Source organism: Manis pentadactyla, chromosome 7, assembly GCF_030020395.1.
Source record: "Manis pentadactyla isolate mManPen7 chromosome 7, mManPen7.hap1, whole genome shotgun sequence".
In the NCBI taxonomy this organism is placed as follows: Eukaryota; Metazoa; Chordata; class Mammalia; order Pholidota; family Manidae; genus Manis; species Manis pentadactyla.
Genome location: NC_080025.1, coordinates 55,356,586 through 55,383,556, shown reverse-complemented (window position 1 = coordinate 55,383,556; position 26,971 = coordinate 55,356,586). Strand labels below are relative to the sequence as shown.

General features: G+C 42.1%; 1 protein-coding gene across 8 annotated transcripts in view; it reads right to left on the bottom strand.

The window, feature by feature from the left end:
- Window positions 1-26,971, bottom strand: part of LAMB4 (laminin subunit beta 4) — a 118,828-nt gene that overhangs the window by 51,652 nt on the left and 40,205 nt on the right. For all 8 annotated transcript variants that reach the window (XR_008998455.1, XM_057504402.1, XM_057504398.1 and 5 more), the window contains 8 exons: window positions 25,864-25,984; window positions 24,428-24,616; window positions 19,244-19,423; window positions 16,858-16,967; window positions 14,620-14,699; window positions 13,948-14,098; window positions 7,733-7,864; window positions 1,209-1,394 (listed from right to left, as the gene is read on the bottom strand). Coding sequence is in view for 7 of the 8 variants with exons in the window: in XM_057504402.1 (XP_057360385.1) it covers window positions 1,209-1,394; window positions 7,733-7,864; window positions 13,948-14,098; window positions 14,620-14,699; window positions 16,858-16,967; window positions 19,244-19,423; window positions 24,428-24,616; window positions 25,864-25,984 (1,149 nt within the window). In the remaining variant the exon portion in view is untranslated. The remainder of the gene's footprint in view (window positions 1-1,208; window positions 1,395-7,732; window positions 7,865-13,947; window positions 14,099-14,619; window positions 14,700-16,857; window positions 16,968-19,243; window positions 19,424-24,427; window positions 24,617-25,863; window positions 25,985-26,971) is intronic.

Below are 26,971 nucleotides of genomic sequence, written 5' to 3'. Positions count from 1 at the left end.
GTCTGAACTGTGATCCAGGTAGAAAGAACATTGTTTCTGGCCATAACTTTAGTTCATGGGCCTGGAAAAACCCTGGCACTCCCAACAGGTCTAATCTTTAACCTCTGTTTTCCCAAAGGGTTGATTAGTTCATCATGTTCCTGGCTCACAGGACAAAAATAAAAATTTGGAATCCTTCACAGAAGGATATATGCTTTTTTTCTTTTTATTACATAAAAGTTATTATATAAATATATTAGTATATAAATAATAATTATATTACTAAATATATTTATATATATATAAACAGAGATGTTTATTTATAGTATATGCTAAGTAACTATAGTCTGGAAGCTTCACAATTTGGGAAAGGCTTTTTAAAGCTGCCAGAGAAGCTTCTTCTCTGTGGAAAAATTTATATATATGTATATTTAATGACTTTGCTGTCATACTCACCAGGTCAAAGTTCATTGAAGTCCTTTGGCTTTTATTTATAAGTGAGAAATAGAGGATTATGCCATAACAATAGTTTTAAAGTGGATTAGCAGCTCTGGTGATACAACCCACAGTGAGCGCTTACAGAACATGGTCCCTAGAAGAATTCTGGGGGCTCTGAGACCACCCCCCAAGTCATATAAAATATTTTTCATAGGGTTCCAGGTTACCAAAGAAAAGGTGATGAACTACTGTTCTAGATCAAGTATTTTTCTAATTTGGTTTCTCTTGTCTCAGATATTTCTCAAAAGTTGGGAAGAAGGGACAGTCAGACTGGAGGAAGTGAGAGGAGCAAGCTTATTTTAAGTTTTCTCTTGTTTAAGGTCAAACCCACATGCAAATAAATGCCTTTCTGCATCCTTTGAGTCTGAATCTCTGTGCATACATTAGTTTACTAAATTTTTAGAAAAAAATCTCAGGAGGGCAGGATTTGGGTTATTTTAGTTATTTGTTGTTCTTATACAAACATTCCATCACCACTTCCTTAGACCTAGTACCTTAAATATATAACTCCAACTCTAGCTTCTCTCCATGGAATAAGCCATGTGTGCATATGGCTCACTGTGTTTCTTCAATCAGGAAACCCTTTGATTTATAATGCTCTCCAGATGTTTTAACTTCTTGCAAATCATTTTATGATGAGCCTATCTGGCAAGACTGGAATGGAAACATTGAGTTCAAGAGTATATTTTATTCAGTTTTTTAACACTGGAAAAGCTGGAATTAAAGGGTACCTGAATTTCATAGCGAATGGCAATGGCGAAGTCCATGGGAAAGGGAATGTTGTTGACACCAAATCTCAAGCCAGCCCCAGGAGGAACCTTAGCAAATCCAGGTCCAGTCCACGTAACAGGGGTCCCAGGAAGCAGCTCTGGGAAAACAATGTGAACAGCAGGCGCCTGGCCAAAAGTCACCGAGCCCTAAAATTGGAGAGGAATGTGTATTAGATTTGCCTAGAGTCAAGGCTTGGAAGAGTTCAGAAAACCCCCCACATTTCCTGATGTGTATATGACACATCTGAGTCACAGATAAATTATTCCAACCAGGATACAGTCCAGAATACAGTTGAAAATAATGTACTGAATCTGCTGCTTTAGAACATATGTTACTGTATAGAATGACTGAGTACAAAACAGTGTCACTGGAAACCACTTTAATTTTAAGTACCCATGTGCTAATGAACACAGAAAATTCCACATTGATGAACTTGGGTTTTCTCAGATATGACTGTAGGATTCTGGTCAAAATATGGAGGGAAAGAAAATATCCCCATGCTTTCTTCTTGGATTTTGCCTAATTGTGAATGGCAATTAGAAAACCCACATGGATTTATTTTTTAGATATTTCTTCCATGTGAACATGAAAAATGCTCTTCTACCTGCTTGGGGGCATAAAAGGACAAAAACCCTAACATTTTATTGGTTAGCATCTCTGATGGTGTCTTACAGGATGTCAGGCTGGGGCCATCTAGACCCGAGATAACACTTCTTTAATGACTTCCGGCATTAGCCTCTTCACCCTCACAGACTCCGGGAATCCTGCCTCTTGTTAACATTTTGCCTGTGTTGCTGCAAGAGTCTCTTGGTTGTCCTCTCCATTCTCTCCCCAGTCCAATACATGCTACACCCTGCTGCCAATAAGCATTTCACTCTTTCCAACTGCCAACACAATCACGCCCAAATTACTTAGCCTGGAGTTCTACCTGTGATCTACCCCAAACTGCTATTCATTTGATAAATGTTTATTTACTTAGTAACAATTCTAAACCAGCCTTTGAGTCAGGACTGCGATGAATAGGACAGAGTCCCTGCCACAGAGGAGTTTAGACAAAATGTAAATAAGAAACTATACTGCCAAATTAGGTTTCAATAGACAGAGGATATGTAAACCCACTTATCTGAACATTTTTCAAACATTTAAGAAATACTCTCACAATTGCCGTAGACACTGCAGGTGGTCCTCTGGGATCCCCTCGACCTGGCTGGTGCGCTCATCGCCCAGTTGCTGTGTGTGTGGCTTCTAACAGCTCACCCTCCCCTGCTTCCCCGTTGCCCAGCTCTCAGCCCTGGGTAACTGCTGAGCTCCTGTGTGGATCAAGCCAAGGTGGGCTTACCTGAGGGCACATCTCTTACTCTTACCTTTTCTCTATCTCATGTCCCTCACTCTTTTAGAGTGTTCTGGAATAACACTTCCTTAATAAACCACATGCACCTGAATCCAGCCTTAGGCTCTGTTTCTAGGGCTGCTGACCTGAACAGTTTGTACCAGATCATTTACATACTTTTAGGTGCAGTTCTGGAAGAGAGCCATTTTCTGTTCAGCTGGCAGTGAGGACCCCGGTGTAACATGTATTGATATCTCTGGCAGGCAGCAGTAGAGTAACTGCTAAAACTGTTATCTGTGGAGAAGTGGGACAGGATAAAGGGGGAACGGGAGGCACTGACTTCAGCAATCATTTTGGCCTTGAGAGAGGTGGGGGAAATCATAGGTGTAAGGACTGTGGAAATAGGTGGCAGTTGTTGAATGCCACTGATGCTTTGAGGAGGGAAGATGACAGGTTCAGGGGCAATCAATCACCAATTTAAAGCAAAGCATGAGGATCAGAGGGCCTCCTTGGAGACATTTACAGAGACTCTCATCTCTTTAAGTAGAGGGCAGGAAGAGCTGATGACCAGGAACAAGACTTAAGTGTAAGAGTTGCAGATCTTCCGAGAAGGCTGAATTCTCGGCCAAGGTAAGCCAGCCATGCCAAGATCAGGCCCTCCACAGGGAAGCAGCAGGATCCTGACACAAGGCGGATGCACACCAGAAACCGGGACCTCGAGCTTCTCCTGAGTGCTCTTGGACTGTAGATGTAATCCACCACCCTTATGGAAAATAGAACCCCTCTACTCCAGCCCTGCCACATTTGAAGACAATGCAGATACCTCAAATGATGCAGACCTTCCTCAGGGTCTGTCCATACTACCCTCCTGGCCACTTGCCTGGTATTTAGGGTCAAATGTCAGCATGATCTGATTGGGAAGGTTCTGGATCTCTGAGAGGGACCCGGTTAACATGTCCAGTGGCAACTGGGAGAGAATGGCTGGGTATGGATCCTGAGGGTGCCAGACCAAAGGGACAGAATATGAAACTGGAGAAGGAGGGTTTGGTTATGAGGGTCACTGGTGATATAGGATTTAATAGCCTGGCAAGGCCCAGGAGCCCAGAGAGATGGATCTAACATGTTGCTGGAGTAGCTCTTGGAAGCCTGGCAAAGTCATGTGCCGTGTAAATGAAGTAGAGGTGCCAGAACCGCAGTAGCAGGCTGTGTGGGAAGGAATGCAAGGCTCAAGGTAGGCATGCCAGAATGTCTAATATGCAAGACCAGGAAACCCACCAACAGACTAGATTCCCTGAGGCCCAGAGGACCCTCCGTTTATCAAGAGAGTAAGGAATGAACTGGTGAGGGGAGCTCCAGCATCACTGAGAAGCTGATACCGGGTGTCTTCTCTAGGCTGGTAGGATAATCATTACAAAACAGTTCCTTAGTGTCAGTGTGGAGGACGGGATCCTAGACTATTAAGACTGAGTAGCACTTAGTTCTCAGAAGCAAGATGGATGTAATTATAATGGGCAACAAGGTTGAAAGAGGAGGTCAGGGGGTTGACCCACAGGAATCTTCTGTGGAGATGATTAACAAAAAATGGTGTTCATAGGAGCAAGACAGACAGTCAACAAAAGTACTGCGTAATGTCCATAATCATCAAAAGTGATCAAGTATGAATCAGCAGAAAGTTGAGGTTGGCTGTCTAATGGAAAGATTTGCCAAATTTCTAGATCTGAGTCACTTCTCAGACTCAGAACCAGCGACTGAATAAAAGGCCAGGTCCCCTTGAAGGAAGACTCTTCAACACCATAACAAGTGTGATTCTCTCACTATTTCCCAAAGATACCTAATGGTTTTTCCCTAAGTCTATTGGGAAAGGGGAAATACCTAGATCTTTCATGGGCTAGGGGATACAGGATCTGAGTTGATGCTGGTAACTAGGTACCCAATGTGCCGTCACGGTCCCCCTCTTAGAACAGGGGCATATGAGGATCAGGCAGTAAATGGAGTCCTGGCCCAGGTCCTTTTCACAGTGGTTTCACTGAGTTTACTGAAACACTCACTGATTGTTTCCTCCAGCTCCTGAACATGCACTTGGAATAGATCTGCTTGGCAAGGGGCATTGATTCTTTGACCTATAAGTTAAGAGTGCTTATCCTAAGAAATGTCAAGTGAAAGCTTATCATAACCGGAAGGGCTGATGCTATATAATGGGGACATGAAGAATGTGTATGGCACTGAGGTGATCCACGGAGGCAACTTTGGAGCTTCCACACATCTGACCTGCTAAAGGCATGGAAACCAGGTGCTCAGACCCTGGTGGCATGAGGGTCTAGGTCATCTCACCCAGAAGAAGCTGAGGGTGAGGGGAAAGTAGAATGGGTGGCTGGGAATGAGGAAGATGGTGAGTATCAGTTACAGCCCTGGGACCAACTGCAGCAGCTAGAAGCTTCAGTTTGTTCCCGCTTATCTCCTTTTGCAGTTTTCCAGGAATTGTGACGAATGAGGATCCTGGAGAAACTGCCTGCATAGAGTCAACTTCATGTAAGAAGCAAATGGGCAGGGCATGAAACCTATGTAAGTGTACAGGTTCCTATGCTCAGAAGGGCTAGATGCTTTGGTTTAATGTTCTGCTGCCACCATCTTGAAATAATTAATTTTATCTTCAAATTATTTTGTAAGTGAAGTCTCTTGGGACATGGAGCATGCACATGAGCACAAGAGATATGCACGATCTGTGTCTGGTTCCTTGCTGCTCCGTTCGCATACCGTGCACATGATGCCCATGAGCACAAGCTTCAGGTGGATGTCCTACGCATGGGTGTCCAGTGAGACTCAAAGTGAGTACACAGCAGAGTGTCACACCCATGAGTGAGTAAGCAGGGGTGCAGACTGCTCCAAGAGACCAAGCTTTCTGTTCCAACCAGAACTTGCTTTGAAAGCACAAAGAAGTTAAAGGCACTCTAAGAAATATACTATTCAGGTTACTTCCCTGTTTTAGCCAACTACTCACACTGAAAATGATGACTACAAGGAAAGAGGAAGATAGGGTGACCCATAGTTTCTCATCAGCAAGCTGAAGGTAGAGAGTATGGGTAGGCCACATATCATAAAAATGAATAAAAACAGTTGAATTAGTTTTGTACAGCATTCCCATTGCTCCAGAAAGAATGAAATACAAACGCATATATGACTATGAAATACAAATTGTGTAGTTTCAGTGATTACAGGTATGAGTAAATGCTCTTACATTTGCAGTTAAAATTTGCATTGCACAAGTACCAAATGATTTCACTCATATGTGGAGTATAAGAACAAAGAAAAAACGGAAGGAACAAAACAGCAGCAGAATCACAGAACCCAAGAATGGACTAACAGGTACCAAAGGGAAAGGGACTGAGGAGGATGGGTGGGTAGGGAGGGATAAGGTGGGGGAGAAGAAAGGGGGTATTATGATTAGCATGCTTAATGGGGGGGTGGGAGAAAGGGGAGGGCTGTACAACACAGAGAAGACAAGTAGTGATTCTACAACATTTTGCTATGCTGATGGATAGTGACTGTAATGGCGTTTGTTGGGGGACTTGGTGAAGGGGGGAGCCTAGTAAACATAATGTTCCTCATGTAATTGTAGATTAATGATAACAAAAGAAAAAAGAAAAATTTGCATTGCATGATATGAAAATAAGTAGTATAATTCATATTAAAAATTTAAATTTGCAGTATTTCTTTACTTAGAATGACATTAAAGAATAAAAAAGTTTGACAAGTCAAGAGAGTACGGAAGAAAGTAAAAAGCTTTGCATTTTACCTTTGATGGCCCTTTTCCCCAGTGTTTGAACAAGGGGCCCTGCATGTGGGCCTGGGTATGCGTGGAGTGGACTTGAGTCCATGCCATTAGTATACTGCCAGCAACCCTTTGCTGGGCCGCTCTCTCCAGCCACTAGCTCCTGTGACTGTTGGTTGCTATTGCTCACCACTGCTCCCTTCTCTGGATAACTGCCCTTGGCAAAGGGAGCCACCACGGCTGGGAGGTTACCTGCATCTGCCGGGCTACCCACAGCCATGACTGACTGATAGGGGAACCAGACAGGGTAGCCCTCAGGCCCTGCTCTTCTCTTTCAGGTGGACTTCAGACTGAAAAGCCTAGAGAGTGAGAGAAGGCTTCATGGCCATGAGGCATGTGGACACAAATAAGGAGGAGGAAGAGTAAAACTGCTATGACTGGTGTGCCTGGGCCTGGAAGGAGCACGACCCATGAGGCTGTGTCTGACCCTCTCAGCTGGAGGCAGTTCCTCTTAATCTGAAGTCCATGTCACCTGCTGTGCACTCCTGTCATGACAACCCCTACCCTGTCATGCATTAGTTGTTTGTGTACATGGTTCATTTCCCCAACAACAATCTTAAGGGCAGGCTCCAAGCCTAAATGCTTGTGCTGTCATTCATTCAACAATTCATTTGGTCAAGAAGAACTCCTATATGTGAGGAACTGTTTAGGTATCAGGTTTGTGAACAGAACAGATGATCAGATGATGTTGCTTTCCTTCATTTGCTTTTCTAACATGCACATTCATGCATCTGCACACAGGAACGCTCAACGGAGATCTCAGTGCAATGAATGATGAATGAACAAGCAGGCCCAAGGCAGCTCCAGTTCTGAGAGAGGAACAGTTAGATGGCTATAAGGTCCTCAGATCTCCTCCAGGCTCCTGAAGCCACTGGAGGCAGGGCCTTAGGAGGTGGCCTCCCTGACACTCACACCAGCCCTCACCAACCACAGCCATCTTGGATTGCACGCACGCACCTTCTCCAGACTAGCTATGAACCATCCCAGGGATATCAGCTTGTCCTTTGTGCTAATTAGGGGGAGAGCTGTTCCTGGGCACTGTGCCTTTCCCTATGAAAATGGCAAGACATTGGAATTCACACTACTTGACTCTCCAACTCTCCAGAATCCATCTTCCCAGAAATTTTCATTTTGAAAAGAAATAAAGTTATTGAAGTTTTCCAGAGAGGCTCTAGTTACTTTGGGCTTGCTTCCTCTGTTCCTCCATTCTCTCCTTGAGGGTAAGTGCTTACAAGGACTCAGCACTTACCTGGACTGGGCACAGTTCAGGAGCTTCCCCGGTTGGTCACGGCACGACAGACAACGGCCATGAGGAAACCATTTACCTCCATCTGTGGGTCAGCAGGTATGCTCTGCTTCTGATTTCTCTTCAATATTACATTGCCTTTGTCAATGGTGAAATCATTTCCTTGTTGCTGGAAATACACGTCACATGTAGGCAAAGCTGTTGCTAATATCTTGAAAAGAAAAGAAATAACAGTTGAAGTAACCCAGTAAGGCTCCAATTATACTACAGTTCATTCAGATTATACCATTCATTTAAAAGGTAGTCATGACTCTCACTTAATATCCTCAGGAAAAATCACAGAGGCAGTTTATAATTTTTTAAATTTCTCTGCAACTAAGGGAAATGTTTTTTGGTTGTCCTAAAACCACATGTTGGGTTTTCTTTTTAAAGGATGCTATACTAGTGAAATTCTCAACTAGGAAAATACTTATTCTCATCTGCTGGCATTATAGTGTTTAAAAGAAAGTACAAAAGCTATGTTTTAACATGAACTTTAAACAAGAAAGCTGTAGAAAATCAACAATAGGCAAAGTATAGAGATTCAAAGATATATTAAATATTGTCAGTTTTGACACTCTCCAGACCAATTCCTCACACTTTCTCACAGTTTGAGGATCTGGCCTTATCAGTTCCCACGAGAGGTTATTGCTGGAGAGCCAAATTCCTCCAGCCACATGAAAGCAGAGAAATTGCATTCACACAACTCTAGTTTCCTTAAAATCCTGGTTTTTGTGGACTTCTTTTATACCATCTATTTAGTCATTCAGCTGCTGACCCAGTTAGACTCTCCTATTGCTCATTTCCAAATTTTCACTGTACCCCAGACATTAGTTTGCTTGATTGTTTCATTGTTAGTTTTACAAACAAGGTTTTTAATTTCACAGCTGCCCTGGTTGTTCATCATGAGCAGGCAGCCCTGAAGGTCAGCTGTGGCCTGCTGCAGGAACTCTAACTCTACAGTGTTTACTACTCAGACTCTTAGCCATGCTCTCTGACCAGCTGCCTGGCCTCTCTGTGGTGAGGACCCCTGCACAGGCCAACTGGATTACATTTATTTTTCCACTTTTATTTTTCTCACCAATTGTGCTCATCTTGTAAAACACGATTATAAATTGTTTTACTAACTTTACAAAGAAAACACATTATGGAATTAACTTTATACTATGTTATATTAAATTCTATACTATGCTAAATTCAATCAATACTAACTTTTGTGACCACAGGCAGTTTCTAGAAAAATAAGCCAGTGCCTCCCAAACTGCACAGGACTCACCTGGGGATTTTGTTCACATGCAGACCTGATTCAATAGGTCTGGGGTGGAGCCTGGGATTCTCCAAGTCTAATGACCTCACAGGTGATTCCAATGTTGTCAGTCTACAGACCACATTTTGAGGAGCAAGGATGCTGCCATGGAATGAATGTGTCCATGCAGAATTCATATGTGGCAACCTAACCCCCAGTGTGATGGTATTTAAAGGTAGGGCTTTGGGAGGTGATGAGACCATGAAGGCAGTCTCCATGACTGGGATTTGTGTCTTATGAGAGAGACCCCAGAGAGCTCTTTTGCCTTCCCCCCTGAGGGCACAGAGAAAAGACAGCTATGATCAGGAAGTGAGCTCTTACCAGACACCAAATCTGCTGTGCCTAGCTTCCAGAACTGTGAGAAATAAATTTATGTTGTTTATATGCCAACCAGTCTATGGTATTTTTGTTATAGCAGCCTGAACAGACTAAGACAGACAGACAGATAAATGAATGAATGAATAAATATCTTTTGAAGACCCATCAAGAAAGTTAATTGTCATTCTTTATTTTTTTATTATGTTTATTTTGGTATCATATGAGCAACATTATGGTTACTGGACTCCCCCTATTATCAAGTCCCCACCACATACCCCATTACAGTCACTGTCCATCAGCATAGTAAGATGCTATAGAGTCACTACTTGTCTTCTCTGTGTTGTACTGCCTTCCCCGTGTCCCCGCCCCACATTATGTGTGCTAATCGTAATGCCCCTTTCCCCCCTTATGCCTCCCTTGTCATTCTTATTTCCAATTTCAATTTTTGAAATTGAAAACTATTTGAATAATTACAATTAAAACAACTATATATAAGTTGCAGTCCCGGATTCACGTCCTTTCTTATCTCCATTTCATCCTCTCTTCTCTCTGCTGTCTCTTAAGCTAGACCCCTCTTTATTCCTGTGTAGACTATTGCAGACTGCTCTCCATTCATCCCAGGCCTCACTCTGCTAGTTGGCGTTGACAAGAACACTGAGGATAGCCTTTGTCATGTCATTCCCTTGCTCAGAAAACTTCAGTGAGTTCTCATTGCCCAGAGAATGGAATTTAGGCCTCTTTAATAGGAAAATCTAACATTCTTTTCCAATGCTTTTTCCCTTTATAAGCTTCTAGTTCTACCTGTGAATGCACCTGCCTGGTTTCTCCTGAGCCATTACTTTTAACTTTTCCGGGTAGACTGTCTTCTCACCTAGTCTACCAACTGAAATCTTTATTGTTTTCAAGTCTGAGGCCGAATTTTTCTACTGTGTGGTAAGCTCACTCATAAAGGATCACTCCTGGCTCTGAAATGCTAATGAACTTATTGACTCTCCTTGCCAAATGGCACTGCCTCCATCCTTAGCTATCTGTGTGAATGTATTAGCTATAGTTAGGAACTCCTGGAGGGCAGAGACCCTAACTAATCCCTTTCTATGCCACCCGTAGCCTGGGGCTCAGCATTATGCATGTTGGTGGGCAACATAGATGGTTAAAGAGCAAGAGTTTTGAAACTTGATGTCCCTGGGTTTCAATCCAGGGCCCAGTGCCCACCAGCCACGTGACTTGGAGCAAACTGCTTAGCCTCTCTAATGTCTCCCCTCATCTGAGAATTAAAGATGTTCATACTTAGGTTATTTGGAAAATTAAATGGGAAAATGTACATAAAGAACAAAGCACAGAGCATTAAGTAAATGGAAGTTTTATTAATAGCAGCACACATAAATACCTGTTAAATGAATGAACAAATAACTAAATGGCACCTAACTTAAATCCTTTCTGCTACAATTAAAGATCATATTCTGAGTGGAGAGGAAATTATTCTGTTATTACACTTTAAACAGTTAACATTAATCCCCCCTTAAATCCCCCATTCCCTTGTCATAGATATTCTTTCCAATCCTTCAAGTGATTTTCCTTGCCCTTTGCACCCATTTTGTACCTCTGCTTTTTCTTTAAGCCACAGAGAGAGGAGCAAGGATTAACGTCAGATACTCCAGTCACTGTAAATATCAGAAGCTGCATCAACTTACAGGATATTATCCTATGTAACTGCTTGTCGGCACCCACTGGTGCAGTGAATAAATGTTAAGCAACAGTCCATCTATTCTAGGTAACTGTTTCGTGTTTTCTATCTTAGAAAATGGAAACTACTGTATTTATAATTGTATAGGAAAAGCACTCTTGTGTTTCTCCTGTACTCTCACACTATTACCACACTCACAACACTCCTGACACCAGATGTGTGGGTTTATTCCCAGACTGACCAAGTCTCTGACACCAGTAGCATGTCCTATAATTCAGCTCAGCTCAGCTCTGACACTGCCTACCTGGAATTGGGGTTCCTGTGACCCTACCTTGAATTTGATGATTTGCTAGAATGGCTCACAGAACTCAGGGGAACATGCAGGCTTAGAGGTTTATTGCATAATAAAGGATACGATAAAGATATGGATAAATAGCCAGATGAAGAGACAGATGCATAGGGGTGAGGACCTCGAGGGTCCTGGATGCAGGAGCTTCTGGCCCCACAGAGCTGGGGTGCACCACCCTCCCAGCACATGGATGTGTTCACCAACCTGGAGGCCCTCTGAGCCCTATATTTTGGGGATTTTTAAGGAGGATCATCACATAGGTATAAATGATCATTAACTCAGTCCCCAGCCCCTCTCCCCTTCCTACAGGATGGCAGGAGGAGCTTAAAGTTTCAGGCATCTAATAGTATCTTCATTTTTCTAGTGCCCAAATCCCCATTTAGAAGCTGTCCCTGATCCCATCAAAAGTCTCATTAGAACAAAAGGCATTCCCATCACTGAGGAAATTCCAAAGGATTTAGGAGCTCTGTGTCAAGGACGAGGGTCAAAGACCAAATATTAGAACAAAAGATACTCCTAGTGTTCTTATACTTGGGAAATCACAAGGCTTTTAGGAGCTTTGTGCCAGAACCAGGGGCAGAGAGCAGTATCTTTATTTTTTATTATTTCACAACAGTTATAGCCCAATATATAAATATAAATACCAATATTCCTTCCCAAAAGATTTTTTTTTTTTTTTTTTTTGTGAAGGCATCTCTCATATTTATTGATCAAATGGTTGTTAACAACAATAGAATTCTGTATAGGGGAGTCAATGCTCAATGCACAATCATTAATCCACCCCAAGCCTAATTTTCATCAGTCTCCAATCTTCTGAGGCATAACAAACAAGTTCTTACATGGAGAACAAATTCTTACATAATGAATAAGTTACATAGTGAACATTACAAGGGCAGTCATCACAGAAACTTTCGGTTTTGCTCATGCATTATGAACTATAAACAGTTCAAATATGAATACTCATTTGGTTTTTATACTTGATTTATATGTGGATACCACATTTCTCTCTTTATTATTATTATTTTTAATAAAATGCTGAAGTGGTAGGTAGATACAAGATAAAGGTAGAAAACATAGTTTAGTGTTGTAAGAGAGCAAATGTAGATGATCAGGTGTGTGCCTGTAGACTATGTGTTAATCCAAGCTAGACAAGGGCAATAAAACATCCACATATGCAGAAGATTTCTCTCAGAACAGGGGGGTGAGGTTCTAAGCCTCACCTCTGTTGATCCCCAATTTCTCACCTGATGACCCCCCTGCGACTGTGCTTGTCTTAGGTTGTTCCTCCCTTGAGGAATCTTACCCGTCTCTGGCTAACCAGTCATCTTCCGGGGCCATACAGGGAAATGTGAAGTTGGTAAGTGAGAGAGAAGCCTTATTGTTTGAAAAGGTTAGCTTTTTACTTCTTTGCATATTTATGCCCTGTGGCTTCTATGCCCAGCATTTGTCTTGAGGTATCTTTACCACTTGGAAGAATTATGATACTTGGTAAATTTGATATGAGGCTCGAATTCTATTTAAGGGTTGTAATTAGGACCAAAAGATTTTTTTAATCACCATCATAAAGATGCAATATTAAAAACCATGAGCAAACAGGATTGTTTTATTCCCACTTACCAGAGTTTTAAGTCTAAGCAGTAATAGTGAAAGCCTCTTCCCCCTGCCCCAATTCCAGTCAGGAAAAGAGCAAATTCCAAGCCTCCTAAGGAGTGTTTTCATCCCTCCCACCAACAGTGTCCAGATAAGGAAGAGATGTCAGGAAATGAGCTAGTCACTGGGGCCTGGAATGAGTTCTATGTTTTCTGTCCAAATCCTGTCTTCAGAATTGACTTTTACATGTTCTCTCTCCTTGAGGACCTTCACCTCAAGTTACCTTTCCTTCGTCACATTCCTGTCATGGCTGGAGTCACATGATAGAGAATGCCACGGGAGTCTAGCTTGTATTATCTCTAATCTTTTTATATGTGTGTGTGTGTCTGCTCCTCTAAGAAAATTTTTAGAAAAATATTTTTAGGGAAAATTCCCACTGTGATATTGTAGGAAGTGAAGCAGGGGAACAAGTGACATTTGCAGTCATACACTCCTGTGAACAGCACCAGCTTCAATGAGAACTGTCAATCCGAGATCAGCCTCAGGAGGCCAGTGAGCACATCTCACAGCTCTGTGCGTGCCTTATTCATTCATTCTTTAGCAGAGATTTATGGAGTTCCCACTATGTGTCAGGAACTGTGCTAGGGCAGCACTGGTGAATGGGACATGACTTTCCTTCCCTCTCACGATTTATAGTGTCATGGGGGAGACAGGCAAGTACATGCTCAACAAACACATTCTATGAGGTGGGTGCACTGAAAGAGCAAAAGTCAAGTCCGTTTCATCACAAACTAATCCAATTCACTCCTATGTGCCAGGCTTTGTACTAGAACTGGGATATAAGGAAAAACAAAATGTAGTCTCTACCCAAATTTATATAATCTGCAGATAGATGATCTGCATTTGTGGGCAAAACCATTATTTTCTAGGTACTTTACCCATGATATCGAGTGTTATGCTATATGTATTTACTGACATTCCATGAAGGAAGGTAAAGGAAATACAGACCAAAGGTGCAAGTCCTTGGAGTGGCATCGCCTCCTCTGCCTCGTAGAGATAGAAATCCAAAGGTGCAAAGAAGTAGCCGGGGGCTGGTTCTGTGCAGCCGGGGCCAGTGATGTGCGGGCGGCACTCACACTGCCCATCCTCAGGTGAGCATCTAGGAGAAACAAAACCATCAATGCCCAATGGGGTGAGTGGAAATGAAGGCAAGGGGGGCTGCGCTAAATGCCCTGAGTTTGACTCATTCTTTGAATTGATGAGTCGTCCTGGGGAAGATGTTGAGAGGCCATGGGACTGTACATCTGGTCTCGAAAAGCAAATCTAGATCCTCAAAACCCAGGTAGCCACTTCTTTCCTCTGAGGAAAAGGACAGTGTAGGACCTTTCTTCACAGGGTGGCAAAATGTTGGTGTTTTAGGTGAGTCAAGCTACATGTTTGCAAGCTTTGTATACCCAGGCAGCAGAATTGTTTATCTCACCTTTGGAAATGTTTAAAGTAAAATAAATCTGTTGGGCTATAGTTAATGTAATCAAGATCATCACTGTTCACACACTTTGCTTGTTATGGAATAAAATCCTTCCCGTGACTAGGACTAGGTTAGAATAAAGTGTGCTCTTACATGGAAATGTGAGTGAAGACTATTGCCAGAGAACTCGGTCATTCACTTTACTGACTTACATGGTTGAATAAGCACCTCCAATATCACAGTCACAGGGAGAACATCCCTGGGGATGATTTTCCAGTCCCCAGTATCCAACCTGCAAAGAGAAGATGCTCAGTTGATTCCAGCTGTGAAGGTATGTGCTGCTCTGAAGCATAATATAAAATCCCTACCCTTCAGGTGACGCATGTCAAATAGCCACACAGCCTGGACAGTTCCACAGTAAGCCCTTCTTGCCTGTGCACTTCTTAATCATCTTCGAGGACACATACCTCCTATTCCCAGGACTTGAAATGAAGGGGGCAGGCAGGTGTCCATATGTTGTTTCAGGTGGAAATGCAATGGAAACCACATGGTTCCTTGGACAGAACCAGTTGAGCCTCAGGCTGGGGTGTTTAATGTCAGTCTGAGGATGTCTTCAACAAGCCTTTTTGCAACCACTTTGTAAAACCAATAGATTCTCCCCACCACAGAAGCCCTAGGGAGTTTTACTTACACAGTACTGAAATGTTTTGGGGTAAAAAGATCAATCAAGGTGATCTTGAGATCTTACATGAATATCAAAGTTTAGCAGAATCACTTTTTTAATAAATAAGTTGTTTTTGTCATAACAAACTCTGCATGAGAGTCAACTCTTGTTCCAAACTTGTTTCATCATTGCAACATCTTGACCTTTATTCAACATAAACAGCTGGTGAGATATAAACAACTATTTCTTAAATATGATAATGTTTACTATAAAATGCTCAGAAAAGTACTTCCCCCTGGAATCTCATTTTAACATGCTCAGATAAAAATAAGGTCTTTATAGGCAGGGACCTCCTTTGAAATGGATTTGTTAAGTCTGTGCTTTTTTTGTTACCTTGGTAAAATTTTATGTCCAATTTTACTCAAAAGGATTTATGTTAAACATTAAAAGTTGACACAATTTGTTACAAAATGTAGCAAAGGACTTTCAGTATTTTTCCCAAAACCAAATTTCAGGTTAGGCAAAAGCAGTGTGAAACCAACTGCCTCCCTCAGGAAGTGGTTGTGAAAACTCCCTCTCAGCAGGGCGTGCTGCCATGTTGCCCGCCACAGCCTGGGTCCAGGGCACCACCAGAGACACGCGGATGTAGGGGTGTCCAGCTGATGCATGGGCCCAGCCACAGTGGACAAGTCTCCATGGGGTGACCCCTGCTTGGTTAGTTTCTTCCTGTAGACACAAGTGAGTTAATGGCACAGTCGGCAGTTATTCTGCCAGCGAGAAAAGCCAGCCTGAGTCTAAGGTCCGTCTGGATCGCTTGGTGTGGCATCTTGGTCCTGTTAACCAGCTCCACACCCCGCTGTGCTGCCCACGTGTGGTCACTGAGCTTGGGGTGGCTCACCTTCCCACGTGGGACGGCTGTGGATCACCTGCTCTGTCTTACAGAGTTCCTTCCTCCTATTTATTTCCTTACTCTCTTTCCCCACCTCCTCTACCCCATCCTCATATGTTTTTAGTAAAATGACTTAAAATATTAGCACAAAACTATGTTGTAATAGGCAGATGTTTCTTATTTATCAGCTACATTTCTTCAGACACATCAAGGTCACTGTTCTTTCATTAGGTTAAGTTTTTGTTTTTTCTTTCTAAAATGTCAGGGAAGGCTGCCAAGCCAGGAGAACAAAGAAAAAAGTAGGGTTTAAACTCCCTCATGTGTGACACATTTCTTGTGGAGTAAAAAAAAATATTTTATTTTACTAATTTTAGACATGCATACTCATAGGTTTAATAGAGTCTGAAAAACCCAAGAGTTTATTTCCCACAGGAATCTACAATATATTTAAACCTGTTTTCATCTACTACTTTTAATGAGCTTGTCCAAAATATTTTTAGGCCAGGAGTGGGAGGGATGGCACAGGGACTGCGTGCAAGAGACAGAAGGAAGGGCCCTGTGATCTGGTGGGCTAAGAAAAGGGGGTGAATAAATGCTCTTAGAGTCTATTACTTTGCACTTTGAGGAGAACAATGGAGAAAGCTAGTGCCTGAGTTGGTTCAGTCCAATCTGGTAAATGTTGGCATGCTGGTAAATGTTTAATGGCCAGCTTTCTGCAGGAGGGTGGGGGGCTGACTTACAGTGTTTGCTGATTTCTGTAGTGTAAATACTTTTAACACAGAAGTACTGAAATACAATAGGATATGGAAAGCGATTAACAAGACCAATGCCCTTCTAAGCAATGGCAGGAGAAATGTGCATCGCTACATGAAAGGGAAATCATAGGCAGATACGTACAATGCATTCTTCACAGTGTGGTCCGGTGGCAAATGACTGGCACAAGCACTGGCCTGTATCCACATCACAGGTCGAGGTGGGCAGACTCCCAAGGGGGTTACAATTGCAGGCTGAAAGTACAGCATACACAATTATTCTCATTTTTATTTCCCCACTCCTGTAAACATCCTTAATAGTTTATGCTGAACAAAACATGTGGACAAGAACACAGAGCAGCCTGCCCTGCCAAATTTACTGTCTGCCTGGCTGTGTGATGATTGTACTGCATACAGCTCTGCAGAGGAAACCCACTGCCAGACACTTCTAAAGTCTCATGTAGTTCTGCTGGATGGCAGTTAGGAGATGAGGACATGAAGGGACATCATGCGGGCTGCAGTGGTTGGTGGGGTTAGCTGAGTGATGCTGGCCAGGTCTGGGGATTAGAGGCAAGTTTTCAGAGGCTATTCTGTCATGGTTATTGCTGACAGCCACTTCTCTGGGACAGGCAGCTGTCATTTCCCTGTTTTCTCTCTTTTCCTGCTCTGTAACTTTTTCTTTTCATCATGTCCATCAGCTGATGAATGGATAAATAGAAGGTGGTATATTCATATTTATTCAGCAATAAAGAGAAATGAAGTACTGACAAATGCTGCCACATGGATGGTGCTTGAAAACATTATGCTGGCGAAAGAAGCCAGTCACAAAGGCCACATATTGTATGATTCTGTTTGAATGAAATGTCCACAATAGGCAAATCTACAGAGACAGAAAGTAGATTAGTGCTTGCCTAGGGCTGGGAGAATTGGGAGGACAGGGAGGTGGTAGCTAAAGAGAATGGGGTTACTTTCCTTTTTATGGTAAAATATACAATGTAAAATTTATCATCTTAACCATATTTAAGTATACAGTTTAGTAGTGTTGAGTACATTCACATTGTTGTCTGCAACCAATCTCCAGAACACTTTTCCTTTTGCAGAACTGACTTTGTACCCTCTAGGCACCAATTCACCCCATTCCCTTCACCCCAGCTCCTGGCACCCACCATTCTACTTCCCATTTCTGTGGATTTGACTACTCTAGGTACCTCAAACAAGTGGAAATATACAGTATTTGTCCTTTTGTGCCTCATTTATTTCACAGAGCTCAATGTTTTCAAGGTTCATCCATGTTGTAGCATGTGTCAGAATTTCCTTCCTTTTTAAGGCTGAATAATATTCCATTGTATGCATACATCACATTTTTAAAATTCATTCATCATGGATGGACACTTGGGTTGCTTCCACCGTTTGGCTATTGTGAATGTTGCTGCTATGAACATGGGTATACAAATATCTCTTCAATTTTTGGGGTATATAGTCAGAAGTAGAGTATGTGGTTTCTTTTTGGGATGACAAAAATGTACAAAATTGATTGTAGTGATGGTTAGACAACTCTGAATATACTAAAAATCATGTAATTGTACAATTTAAAGGATTAGTTGTATGTTATGGAAATTAAATCTCACTAAAGTTGTTACAAAAGAAAAAAAAAGCCCCAAACAAAAAACCAGTATTTGGTCTATTCTCAGAGGGCATCAGGTTAGTCAGTGAAGTCGGGTAAACACGTGGAACACTGAAACGTGTAATAGGAAATTGGCTTGATGATATAATTCATTCTGCTCAAATTTAATTTCACTGTCAAACTCAAGAAGCACATTTTATTACAGAAGAATTCAGCATGCTGCTCTTTAAACATGCAAATAATCCACAGTTCCTTATATGGGCAAAAATATGGAGCATGACACTGTGACCAAAGGGAAATTATTTACCCAGATTTCCTGAGGAATCTGCAGCCCTATGAGACCCAGGCAGCTCTAAAATTCCTATGATCCTATAGCCAAGGGTCTCCCCACTTGGCCCCAGAAAACTCTGAGGTTCTTTCTATTTCCTGGCGATCCCTCCCTCAGCTCTTTAATTTTTTTTTTTCTTCTCTTTGTCAGGGAACACAGGACCAATTCTAGAAGGGACATAAGAAAAAGGTGAAACAAATTTAAGAAATAAAAAGAAACCAGGACTTGAAAATTGCCTAAGAAGTCATCAATCTGAGCAGAAATGCAAAATGTAATTTAACAAATTTGTATAGGAGAGTCCTAGTGGAGGTTACTTTTCTAAAGGTTTCATAACTTGGCATTCAATTTCTTGGCTTTTTTCCCGTGTGTTTGCTCCAGTGGGGAAATGTGAGCATCCCCTGACGGTCCCTCATGATAACCTCAGCAAACCACCGCAAGAAGTTCTCCAGTAAGTCAACTAAAATTTGCAGGGGGTTAAAAAGACCCAGAGGCTGGTAGGACTCGTATTTACAGTGACTGAACTCTAGGGCTGAAAGACACATCCCCAAGCTTTAAAACGCCCATCCGCGGCTGACTTACGCTGACAGCCCACGGGGTCGGTGGCACTCAGCCCGTAGTGGTTGGGCTTGCATTGGTCGCACTTGGCTCCCTCCACGTTCTCCTTACACAAGCACTGGCCAGCCACAGACTCCAGGGCAGAATCAGACTGGCTCACACAAATGCCGCCAGATATGGTCCCATCAGGGTCACATTCACAAGCTGGGAACAGATATGCATTATCTTAGTTAATTGCAGGAAACCTGAAATAGAAGCATAGCATTCTATTCATACTGTAACAATTGTACTTTGTTTAAATCATTGAATATGTTCACATAATTAGACCACTGGGTAAGGGGTGCCTAGAAATGTCTCCTAGATCTCTGGCTTTGGAAAATGTTGGATAATCCTACACATTTTTTTTTTAAAGAAAGATTTTTAAGTGATTCAAAGTAAGAGGACCAGAGGAAGATAGTTATGAAAACTGGATGTCAAGGATAGATTATTTGGAGGGGATGGAAATGTCTGGAGCTGGGCAGAGGTGGTGATGACACAACAGTATGCCAGGGAATTGTTCCCTTTTAAATGGCCAATTTTGTTAAGTGAATTTTGTCTCAGTAAAAAAGGATTTAAACAAAGAGAAAAAACTGTACAAGTGAAAATAAGGTCAAGAGACAAGAGAGGGCTGTAATGAAATATGCACACACACACGGCATCTAGGGACATGAAAAAGAAAAAAATCACCCAAAATGCCTACCAAATCTCTGAAACATAGTAAACCCTGAGTCTGCCCTCCCCCATCACAGAAAGCCCACCGCAAGGACAAGTGGTATCATCCCTTGTGATTCTTGCTGGAAGGGGCCCCTACAGGAAAGCAAAGGGCAGGGCAGCCCCATATGTTTTCTTTTTGGGTATCTGATGGTGGTGCAAACACTTGGAGGAAGAGATTCTGGAAAGTAGGATAAACAGTCACCTGTAGCAGAGGAGCAACAGTACCAACCTCCTCACACCCACATTTTTTTTTCAGTAGAAACTTGAACTAAAGGAAGGGGCATCATATGGAAAAGGATGCTGCTCGCACAGGTAATTCGGGAGGACAGAGTCACCAGGGCAGAGCCTGACCGAGCAGGAGGAGGAGCTCTCACATCAGGGCTGCTGGGCAGGGCAGTGACACCCTCATCACTGCAGGCGTCTGCACAGGGGCTGGAGCAGCATTTGTTGGGCTTTGTATACAGGCCAAGGTGCCGGTGACATTAGGTGACCACCAAGGTCTCTTGTATCTTTGTAGTGCTGTGTTTCCAAGGGATTCCACTTTTAAGGAATTCAATAAAGAAAAAAGGGAATATCCTGATTCTAAGGCACAATTATGTTCACATTTATACATGTTTGCTTAGGATTAATAAAAACAAAACCCTCAAGTCTAAAGCAATGTTTACATACCTATTTAGGTTAGGGAGCTTAGTGGAAAAAATCCAGTCAAACCAGTTGTTTGGTGTCACTGAAGCAAATGTGGCTGTCTAACAGAATCTTCTGATTTTCAATTGTTTGTTATTGGATTGTGACTGGTGATAAAACCTTACTATGGAAAAATAGCATTGGGTTCTGTTTAGTTTGCAAAAACCACAATTTCCTCCTAATTAAAGCCAGTTGCTTCTAGAAAGCAAGGAATGACCGGATTCACTTTAGAAGTAGCCAAAAGGAAAAATCTTAGCTTTATTTGGGAGACACTCCAAAAGGTCAGCACTGAGTTCCGGAGTGTAATTTAATTATTCACAGAAGTATCCTTTGGGAAAGGGATGTGGGTGAATGGGTAGTAAGTTTAGTTTCAAATAACCCTATGTCATTCATGGCCTGGGGACAGAAGTCCAATAAAATCCAATAATTGGTGTGACACAATTTAATTCCAGTCTCAACTTTTACTGTCTATGGTTGAGTCTATCCTTTGTTTTTTCTGTATCATATTTGACTGTTTTAATCAAAGAACCCTTAACATTAGTCAACTCTTATGCCTAGAAGCTGATTATGTAAATATTTAGGCTTGAACAAGGATAATTTAGAGAACATTTACATGAGAATTCTAGTCATTCTTAATAAACATCATCTGTGTACACATGCTTGCATACACATAAACACATATCTGGGTAAACTGAAAAACTGGGGAGTCTCATGATGGTAGTTTTTACAAGCTCCTCATCTGCTTTTCCTCAAAAAACTCCTTGTTTACAAATAATGACTTCTAATTAATATTGGGATACTAGTTGTCCTTCTTGGATGTCCTTCAAAGGCACTATCAGGTTAATCCTAAGCGATTCTTAAGGAACAAGAGTTTTGTTGATGGGTTCAAAACATGTGGTTTGGTCATTTCCAATCTCTTTCTAGATTCCTAGATTATCTGTTTCAGAATATATTTTCCTGATTCCACCTAAGAGCAATTTAATCTTTTTTAGAAATACAACTTTTAAAACATTAGTAAAAGAGGTGTGTATGTGTGTGTGTGTTGTGATTACAAATTCTGGTAAAAAAAATGTAGGACATTTAGAACATTGATTTAAAGAAATACATTTTTTGAGAACCCAGTTCTTTGTATCATTTTAAAACAGGTCATATAAGGTAAAATTTTATGCAATCATATACCTACTGAGTAATGGGCAAAAAACTCTGTTTATGGTTTTTCTACTCCTGTGATGATTTTAACATTTGGTATCTAGGACACTGTAGTATTCAGGTGGCTATTGAATCACTTTTGTGTAGGACTTCATTTTCTGTATGTTGATTATATAAAGTGTGAAGTTGTAGTTTCATAGTCAGGAGCCCCTCCCAATTTGGTTTCATTGTATTGATAACACGGCCTACAAAGCAGGATTTCTGGGTCAGGGACAGGCAGTCTCCTAGTCCCAGGTGTCTGTGTTTCTTTGCCAAGAGCACTGACAGTGCAAGGCCCTGGCTACTCTTCACCCAGGCCCTCCGGCCCTTTCTCAACGCTGTGTCTGCTGCAAGCTGCTTTGAGGAATGAGGTAACATCTTTCCCTGGAAATGTCTCCTCTGGACAAAAAACAGGCTTGCTTCCACTTGCTATAAAAGCAATGCATTCTCCAGGCTCAGGGTTCCACTGCTGTGATGTAAACTCAGTAGGTGTGCAGGATGCACCTGGTATCCTTTGAGCTGCCCCATGGGACTTGGGGCTCAGGGACATGGGAACTCACACCAGTACAAACATCTTGTGGCTTGCTGTGCCATGAGGAATGAAACCTTTGTCTTTGACCCAGGAGTTTTCTTGTTTTCAGCCAGCATCCACGAAACAATAACAAGCTAACTTGTTAGTTTCCAAGTGGAGTAAGGTCTCAGAGTCAGTAACCAGCACAGGGTATCTTAAACCAGGTGGAGTACTTATCTATGAAATAATCTACAGCAAGGTGCCAGGATGCAAAATTTAAGGTGGCACTTACTGGCAGATTAGTGCAAGTGGCAAGTGCCAACCCTGCACTTAAATGACTCTGCAGGTGAATGCTTCCTTAAAATTTAGGACCTGGATGCTTTACTTGCCTCACTATAGTCTCATTCCTGCAGAAAAATGCAAATTAAAATAATGATGAGATATAATTTCATTAGCAAAAGTTAAAGTGTGACAAAACCAAGTGTTAGCCAGGATATAGAGGAACAGGAACTCTTATTCAACATTGATGGGTGTGTTAATTGGTGTGCCTGCTTAGGGGACAATTAGGTATTATCTAATCAATGTGAAGCAGTTAATACTCTATGGCCTAGTAGTTCCACTCCTAGGTATGATTCTTAGGGACAGTCTTTGTACATGTGCACAAGGCCACATATACAAGAATGTTTACTGAATCATCAAAAGAAAAATGGACAAATATGTTTTTCATATTTATAGGAAGAAAAAATTCTATACAAAAATTGTACTGGAGAACTAGGGTTACCTGATAGGGACAAATCTCAAAAATATAATGTTGAACAAAATACTCAAGGAAACATAATACATCACAATATTGTTGATCTAAAACTGAAAAACATGCCAAAATACATTGTTGTAGATAAAAACTCATGTAAGTGAAAAAACAAGCATGTTAATGGTAATTGTCAAATATATGAGAGTTTATCCCTAGGAAGGAGGGTAGATAAATGGGACAGATGTGCACCTGGGACATCAGTAGTGCCCGAAGTGTTTTATTACAGTCCTGAAGGTGACTGGGTAAGATATTACATTTTAACAAAGCTGGTGGTAGGCATAAGGGTATTTCTTATACTATTCTCTATTACTGTGTATAGGTGTGAAATAGTCCACTTAAAAAAGTTGAGATTAAAGATAAATGAAAGGTTTTTAAGGGTTGAAAAATAGAAAAAAGAAGCAAAGTAATGGTTAGTTCATGCATCTTAACAGCAAAATTGAGTCACCTACATCTAGTCAAATGTAGCCAATTTCAGTACAGATCTTCCTCAACTTAGGGTGGGGTTACATCCTGATAAACCCATTGAAATAGAAAATATTGTAAAAATTCATTTAATACACCTATTGCTCACAGATTAGCCTTGCTCATTACCTATGTACTCAGAACACTTAGATTAGCCAACAGTTGGACAAAATCTCCCAACACAAAGCCTATTTTATAAGAAAATGTTGAAGACAGCATGTAATTTATTGACTCCTGTACTGAAAATGAAAAGCGGAATGGCTGTGGGTACACAGTGGTTGTGAGTGTACTGTTGCTGACCCCTGTGACCCCATGGCTGACTGGGAGCCAAGCTGGTTGCCCCCTGTTGCATCATGAGAGAGGATCCTCCTGCATGTCACTAGCCTGGGAGTAGATCCTAATTCACAATTCCAGGTATGGTTTCTATGAATGAGTATTGCTTTCATACAAAAGTCAAAAAATAATAAACTGGGACCATCTGTAGTTAGCTGCTTCCCTGAGCTGACTTCCATGATACTTGGGTTGCAGCACCTTCTGGAACCATCCCCCCTCTCTTAGTTGAATCGGGATAGTCGCCTGATTCACCAGCCTCAGCCACTGTGTAAGATGACTAGGATGGACACTGACTGTTTGGCCCAACTTGTTGGTAAAGGAAGAGCTCTCTAAGCTCAAGTGCTCTGCAATCCCCCACTCTCCTGGGAGGGCAGCTTGGGCATGCTGATAAGCCAGAAGGGGGCGACAGCCCCGGTGAGGCCTGCTCACACAGGTGGAAAGGCTGGGTCAGAGACCGGGGACTCACGAATGCAGGCATAGGGATCCGAGATAGCCTGGAGGGGGACCCTGTAGAAAAGGGGTCTGCAGCGGTCACAGTGCTGCCCCTCGGTGTTGTGCTGGCAGTCGTCACACACGCCTCCGCTGAGGCCGCCGCTCCTCAGGTATGCAGTCATGTCGAAGTGACAGAGGTCAGAGTGGCCATTACAGCTGCACGCTGAGGAGAGAGAGGGGTTACTGAGAGATCAACTAAGGTTTGGGCACAGCCGAGCACCCAAGTATTCCACCTTGGCAGCCTCTCACCTTCCACTTCTACTTGGCCTTATTAGAGATATGCCAGGTATACACAGGTGCTGTCAGAGGATCTTTCTAGAACTCTGATTCTGCTCATATGCTCTTTATAAAATGTGTTCCCAAAATGTTTAATATTTAGTATTTTTAAAAATCAAGTAAACAGAAATAAATCATGTGCATGATCTAGAAGCCCTAGAATGCAACATTTTTTTGTTGTTCAGTAAAGAACACTTTACTGACTTCTGCTTTGTAAATCTGACTTCTCCCCATCATATGTTCTGTAGACACTGGAATTTGTAGGTAAGATGGCATCACTGCACCCCATCCAGCATCTTCTCCTCTCCAGGCAGAAGAGCTGCAAGGGGCTGCTGGTCATTCCCATCTCACCTGGGGCTCAGTCAGAGCAGTAGAGGGAAAGGCAGTTTGTTGGGAGGAACTGGCTTGTCTTCATGGTAATGTCTGTGCTGTTTGTCTTGTCGGTTTTTACTCTGTAAACAGCGTAAGCTCAGGCTACATCAGGCGGGGTTTTGTGTACTGTGACTCTCACGGATGGGGCCTTTCTGTGAGAGCTTGTCTAGTGACCGCTCACCTCCTCAAATCCTGTTTTTCCCAAGTCTGGGAAAAGAAACTGAGTAACAAATTGGTTTGGAAGACCATCAAAATGTGGAGGCAACAAACACATTGCAAAAAAAACCCCATACCTCATTAGCCTAAATATTTTATAAAAAGTACAACAGTCTGTCAAACTCTATTCTAGTCCTCATTTTTCCTATTATCTGACATACGGGCGTAAGGTCACACTCATAGAATGCATGATCATTCAGGAAAACAGTAGGGGTCTCTGTACCAAACCTAGTGTTCTCCGAACTCCTGGAGTGGCACTGTCCCTACTGATACTACCATTATGTGGTTCTGCCTCTCCTCTGGAAAGGGGACCACACACATGCATACTGTTCCCATTTTTAAATTAATTTTTGGTGAGGGGATTTGAGAAGTTGGTGGTTCTTCTATGTGAGATAATGGGAGATATGAGGATACCACACAATGGAGCTAGAAGTCCCAGGTTCAAAACCTTGTCTCCCAGAGTCCCACAGAAATGCACTAAATGTTCTTCAAAGTAAAGTAATGCAGGGCCCACTCAGTCTGTGCTAAGAACGTATCTCCACCCACGTCTGCAAGTGTTGTCCTGGAGGCCGGCCGCCGGCCGCCAAGGAGCATCCTGGAAGAAGTCCTTGCACCTCTCACAGTTGGGGCCAGCTGTGTTGTGCTGACAGACACACCGTCCAGGAACCTGCATTGTGAGAAAAAGTTTTAAAAAGAGCTTACTTTGAGGAAACTGGGGTTTTCTAAATGCAAAGTGAAATAACAGGCTACGGGGCCTCTCTGGATCTTAGTTTCCATGTTAGTTATAATACCAACCTCCACTATCTTTTGTTGTTTGCCTAACTAGGTTTTAAGTTTAAAATTTTAAGATGTTCAGTGAACATGTACAATATAGCATTTGGCAGTTTTGAATTCTAGTTTCAGGGCAACACATCTCAGCCCTCAGCACAATGAGGGACAGGATGGGGATTGTGAGCATAAGTGTGCATGTGGAATGTATGTGGGGAAGATTTAGGAGCATAAGGGAAAAGAGGGAATTAGGAAACAGAAAGAAACTGCAGAGAAGTGTGTGATTCTCTTGGTTTTCTCAAATTACCCTAACTTCAAATTCAAAGGGAAAAGTTCTATTTCCAGTGAAACACAGAGATAGCTGAATGGGAAGGTATAATTGCTTCAATATCAAGCCTTGTCTGATCATGACTAATAGTTTAATATTATTTAGTAGACACCCCCCCCCTCCAGGGCTGTGCATAATAATACATTTCTTCTGCTGCATCACTCTTTTAAGCCTAGTCCTGGGAAGGGAAGAGATTTGCACACAAAGATTCAGAGTGTAAGAATGTCACTTGGAGTGACCATTTTTATGGTGTCAGGTATTACTCCAACACCGTGCCACTGAGTACAGGCTTTCTCACACAATAGACGTTCAGTCAATTTTTGTGAGAGGATGCATGTGAAATTATGAGTCCTTCCCTCCAAATCTCCATTCTCTAAAAAACAAATAAAAGGAGAGAAAGATGGGCTATCTTGCAATCATAAATTATAAATTCTGTGCCTTAGTTCAATGGTGCGCATTATGTGGCAGAATCCACAGAGCTTCTGGCTAGAGAACTGAGGGTCCCCAGATGGCCTTTCAGGCCAGGCTGAATGACATCTCCTCCAGTACCAAGCTGGC